Here is a 6,021-nt window from a genome sequence, read left to right as displayed (position 1 = left end):
TATTAGTAAAATTCAAAGTTAAAATTATTTATTTATTATTATATTTAGAACTAGACTTTGGGAAAACCACCATCATCCTGGATTGAGGGGATACCTATCCTAGTAGTTAACGGAAATGCAAAGTAAAATGTGTTGGTGTTGAGACTTGAAAGTGGAAACTGAATAGGAGTTAAGTTTCGAAATCGGGTTAAAAGAAAATAAAATACACAATGCATATCCACTAGAAGTAGAAGGTACTAGAATAACCTCGTCAAACACATTCACAACAACTCACAAGTCAAGCGAGTAAAGAGAGACCCCAGGGTTAGCGCCCACAGTAAGAGAAAACCTTAGAAAACAAAACAACACAACGCGAAGCTTCGCACAGAGCTTGAGTAGCAGTAGTTAGAGTGTGAGTGGAGGAGAAGGAGAAAAATTGAAAGAGTAATGGACGCTTCGAAGCTGAACCAATTGAAGCATTTCATTGAACAGTGTAAGTCCAATCCTTCCGTCCTCGCCGATCCTTCCCTCTCCTTCTTCCGCGACTACCTCGAAAGGTAAATCCCCCAAAATTCCAATTCTATCCCTCTCTTTTCAATTCAAATTACACACTTAGTCACTTACCACCTCTGTGATTGATTCGTTTCTTTGTTTGTCATTCGTTGCAGCCTCGGAGCGAAGCTACCAGCATCTGCTTACTCCAAATCGGTACCGTGTATTATTATTATTATTATTATTATTATTATTATTAATCAACGTTTATTCCATTTCTGTTCTATGAATTTTCCGGAGAAAAATTGAAATCATGGTTTGATATATGAATGCGTGTAGAGAGATGTGGAGAGTGATGATGATTTTGAGGATGCTGGAGACGAGGAACAATCCAAGGTGGATGAAGTAGAAGAGGAGGAAGATGACGAGATTATTGAATCTGATGTTGAGCTCGAGGGTGAAACCGTTGAGCCTGACAATGATCCTCCGCAGAAGGTTCTTTTTTTCTTTTAAAATATTATGAATGTTTCTGTTTTTGTTATAATATGTTTGTGAAACTGAAGTTAGGGTTTTTGATGAGGTGAATGGGTGTGATGTGATGTTTCAGATGGGAGACGCTTCTGTTGAGGTCACTGAAGAGAATCGTGATGCTGCGCAGTCTGCCAAAGCTAAAGCCATGGAAGCAATTTCTGAAGGTAATTTTCCATTGTGAAATTTGAAGTGGATAATGAGCTCATTTTAATGTATTATTCTGAATAAAATTAAAAAGGATTTTTTTCAAGTTTTTTCAACTTCTTGAAAACGACTTAATTAGTTGTTTTATAATAAGTAGAGATCTAGTTAAATATTACATTAAAATAAATTTTCAATTTTGCATCTTGAAAAAGTAATATTTTTCTGAATCTCCTAAGTCCAACGATTACACATTATCGTAGCTTTTAAGTGCATTCTCCTAATTAAGTCTGTATTCAATACTGTACACTAGGAAAGCAGGTATTGAAGGATTATTTCATCAACTTGATGAACCAACATTTACAGTGCTGATAATTGCTTGGATAAGAATCCTTTTTGGATCTATTTCATCTTTATTGAGATGGTTCATTCACTTCATTGTATAAAGAGAATGTCATCCATAATCCCATGATCATGGATTTTGTTTGAATCTTAGCTATTATATTAAGAGTATCCATCCGTGCATGCATAAATTATCTTTTTCGTAAGATGTTAGTTGATATATAGTGCCGGCTCACCCGCTCAGCTCTTATATTTATAGCAATCTGTTAGATTAGTTAGTTAGTTAGCTGTTAACTTACCATAGTTAAAATTCTGTTAGAGTTGAGTTAGAAAGCTGTAGCTGATTTTAACCCAGAGTTAGTTCTCTTAGATGAACCTGCACTGAACTTATTTTTTGTGATTCTTCATTCTTCTTCAGCAATTAAATCTGCTTCATTATAACTCCTTTCTCCCTGCCTCTCTTCTCTCACCATTTCTGTTTCTTGGCAACCTTCCACATCTCAAGTTTTAACATAAGACCTTGTTAACAAACATCATGGATAGTCACTGCCATGTAGTGCTTTTGTTCTCATCAAAGAGCAACATTTCAAATTTTAGTGGTCCAGTAACTGTAGATATAAACCTAGATTATAATGTGGCACCCTCCTAATAAAAGTAGGTTGCAATGGTATCGTTAGACAATGCTACCCTCTTTCCTTGTGGGATGGCAACTCTCTTTCGTTGGTCACACCACTTGTGAATTTGACGAACCAAACAATCATGTGAAAAAGAAGGGCGAAAGGAAGCACAAAGAACTGGCCTATTTAATGAGGATTGGTCACACTTGCATAATTCCACAATTTCTAGAATGGATAAAAAATTCTTATCTAGCAAGTTATGTTACGGGTAGTAAATTTGGTAAGTTGCAAAATCTCAAAATAAATCTAACAGTATAATTTCTATATCTCTCAATGGTCTAAACTTTGAAAAACTATCTAGTGTTATTATGTCTTATATAGCATTGGAAATGTTTATTTCTTTGAGAATTAATCATAGGCTTGTTTGGTAATGCAGCAGTAATCTTAATATCATATCTTTCTAATGCAGGCAAGTTCGAGGAGGCAATTGAGAACTTGACCGAGGCAATCTTGCTTAATCCTACATCTGCCATAATGTATGCCACCAGAGGTATGACTTGGTCCTTTTGCCAACATGATCTGTTTGTTTGTTCTTATAAGTATGTGATATCTGTTAATTCTTTTATATATTTGTTGATCATTTACAGCCAGTGTTTACATCAAAATGAAGAAACCAAATGCTGCGATCCGTGATGCAAATGCTGCTTTGCAGGTTATATTCTTTCCGCTTAGTATCGCAGATTGATGGACAGAATCATATCCTTACTCGACTTAAAATAGGTCTATGAATGTACTCGGTGAATGTATTTGGAAAATTTATAGTTTCCAAATATACCCAAGTGATATTAGTATTAGATATAAGGTGATGGGTTGATTTGCAATTATTTTTTTCTAAATTATTTTGCATGGTACTCCCTTTTGCGTTTCCTTAAAAATATTTTTGAACGACAGTTGGTTTTGGAAACATTATGAATTTATACTAACATAACACGACATGATTTCCTATTCTACAATGTACATAATGCATAACCCATATGATGTCTTTTATTGGCAGTACATTTACATGCATTATGTTGTATGTATTAAAATTTGTCTTCATTCAGATCAATCCCGATTCTGCTAAAGGCTACAAGTCGCGTGGTATAGCACGGTCAATGCTTGGTCAGTGGGAAGAGGCTGCAAAGGATCTTCATGTGGCTTCAAACATTGATTATGATGAGGAAATAAGTGCTGTACTTAAGAAGGTTTGTTCTGTGGTCCTTTCGTATGAGCTGAATGAGATTTGCTAATCTATTATGTACTTCATCTACAACTAAATATAATAAGATACTCAATTGATTTTAAGAAAATCCCACCTCAATGAGTTTAGAATCACCTCAAGTTAAAAGAAATATCGGACACAGATAAGTTTGATTATGGTTGTTTATATCAGTGAAATACAACATTGATATGGCCTGAATATTCAAATCAATCGAATAATTGAAATGACTTACATTTATAAAAGAGATATCTTAGAATGTAGAACATTGATCCATTAGAAGTTTATAAAACATGAAAATTAGTTTTATCTTGACTAGAAAATAGTTGAATAGGAGATAATGGTTGACATCGTTTATTGTAATTTGAATGCCGTGAATTGTATCAAATCATTTGGGGTATTCTGAATATCTGTCTTATATAAATGGTTGCTTTTGCTTTGGGATCTTACTGCGAATTCTGGATTGTCTAGGTGGAACCAAATGCTCACAAGATTGAGGAACACCGACGGAAGTATGAAAGGCTGCACAAGGAAAGAGCGGAGAAAAAACTTGAGCGTGAGAGGCAAAGACGTCGTGCTGAAGCTCAGGTTCTCAATTTTGATATGGATGCATTATTCCATGTATTTTAGTTGCTGGCATGCTGGTAACTTGCTGTCTATCACAAGAAAGGCGTGCCATGTTATGTAATCCCATGTAATTTAGTTTTTGGCATGCTGCTAACATACTCTCTATTTTTGTAGGCTGCATATGAGAAGGCTAAGAAGCAAGATCAATCATCTTCCAGTAGAAACCCCGGAGGCATGCCTGGTGGGTTTCCAGGAGGCATGCCTGGTGGGTTTCCAGGTGGCATGCCAGGGGGTATGCCCGGAGGCTTCCCAGGAGGGATGCCGGGAGGCTTCCCGGGAGGAATGGCAGGTGGAGTGCCTGGAAATGTTGATTTTAGCAAAATCTTGAATGTAAGTATAGCTGGATATCTGGATATATGTTGTTAATGTAAAGTGCTTTATGAAAAACCCTCTTTATGTTCTTGTTCTAATATTAAATGTACTTCGACAAATTTCAGGACCCTGAGCTAATGGCGGCATTTAGTGATCCGGAGGTCATGGCTGCACTACAAGACGGTAATCTTTGGCTTTGTCATATATTCTCATTTCTTTTCCTATTAAATTTGCATTTTCCTTTCTTTATATTTGATATGTGTCCAAGCATTTTCTGGATTTCGTAAGTTGCTGGCGGAATTGACCAAACTAAATCTGATGACCATGTAGTTATTTGTAGTAGCTTGAGGAAACTATTGGGTTGCTTCATATGTCATGTTTTGGATGTAGATTATGAAGATTTAGATTTTGTCAATTTGTTCATAGAATTGCATACTTGTGAAATATCAAACTTTATTTGAAGATTGGGGATGTGGAATGATGAGGAAGAATTGTTGTTCATTTTAGCGTCATAGATGGTGGTTAAACGATGTAGTCATAGACTCACAGGGTCCACTTAATTTTATCAAGATGTCATAATTTCCTTTTCATGTGCCTTTTGACAATTGTGCTCAAAACAAATTAAATCAACTTCTGTTAGTTTTTTTCATTTTGGGGAATGGGGCTTTATCTTCTGTTCCTTTCAGTTATATGTATATATTCATTGATGGCAACATTATGTACTCATTGTTGGATTGATTGCAGTTATGAAGAACCCTGCTAACTTGGCTAAGCATCAGTCAAATCCTAAGGTCGCTCCGGTCATTGCGAAAATGATGAGCAAATTTGGAGGTCCCAATTAAACAATTTCCGAACGTGAACATCTTTATCTTATTTTTCAGTCTTTCAGGTCTCTTGTCTTGCATATTTAGTATTTATTTGCGTTTCCATGAAATTACATAAATCTCTCGTCATTTGTAAGTACGAGTTTTAAGTTGAGATGTTTATAGCTCTTACTAGTTGTGGTAATTGTCATCAGCACTGTAATTTTTTTAGAGAATTTGAATGATAAAAGCTGAGATATCTCTCATTTTTAAGGAAAAAAGTGGGGTTGGGGGATGTGTTAGACATCGACTTTAGGGCTCCATCTCGTGCCCCCCTTTTCTTTATGAAAAGAAAATAGAAAAAAAAATAAGCGTAGTTTTTAACATTTTGTTTCGTATATGAGGAGAAAATGGCAGTAGATACTTAAAGACGTGCGATTTATATGTTTCTGGTCTGAATTAAAAGCAGTGTAGGAAGAATTAGTCCATCCCAAAAGAATTGTTAATCATTTAATAGTAAGAACAAAATGAGAAATATTAAGTAATTACTAATTTTACTTATTTTATAAAAAATATTGATCTTCTGACATTTTTCTAGTTGGAGAGCAGGAGAACCCACGATTACAAGCTCAAATGTTAAAGCAGTTTGAAAACCACTCCTAAACAAAAGGCAAATTTTTCAACAAGAAATCTCTAGCGATGTGCATCCTTGTCATGAAGCATTCGACCTAGACATTGTAAAACGAAAGTTATATTAACATCGAGTAGCTAGTACTAATTAATAAATAATGTCAATAAATTTGAGCAAATAAATCAGTCCCTTATGTTCAAAATGCTAGATAAATTAATTATTTTTTCGTTGTTAAATACTCTTATATATAACAGCGTTATTTACTTATTTCTCTCCGTCTCTATGCTA

At 35.1% G+C, this 6,021-nt stretch overlaps 1 protein-coding gene across 1 annotated transcript; it reads left to right on the top strand.

Moving 5' to 3' along the window:
* The first annotated feature begins 233 nt into the window (after positions 1-233).
* LOC130972443 (FAM10 family protein At4g22670) lies at positions 234-5,486 on the top strand. Its single transcript, XM_057897176.1, has 11 exons — positions 234-536; positions 648-687; positions 811-966; positions 1,079-1,166; positions 2,572-2,652; positions 2,750-2,814; positions 3,206-3,346; positions 3,832-3,948; positions 4,102-4,317; positions 4,425-4,482; positions 5,044-5,486. Exons 1-11 carry the CDS (start codon positions 427-429, stop codon positions 5,139-5,141), a joined length of 1,170 nt encoding a protein of 389 aa, XP_057753159.1. The 5' UTR covers positions 234-426; the 3' UTR covers positions 5,142-5,486.
* Positions 5,487-6,021: the final 535 nt, after the last annotated feature.

Source organism: Arachis stenosperma, chromosome 1 (genome assembly GCF_014773155.1).
Source record: "Arachis stenosperma cultivar V10309 chromosome 1, arast.V10309.gnm1.PFL2, whole genome shotgun sequence".
Lineage (NCBI taxonomy): Eukaryota > Viridiplantae > Streptophyta > Magnoliopsida > Fabales > Fabaceae > Arachis > Arachis stenosperma.
The sequence above is the reverse complement of the archived record's forward strand: the minus strand, read 5'-3'. Positions and strand labels throughout refer to the sequence as shown.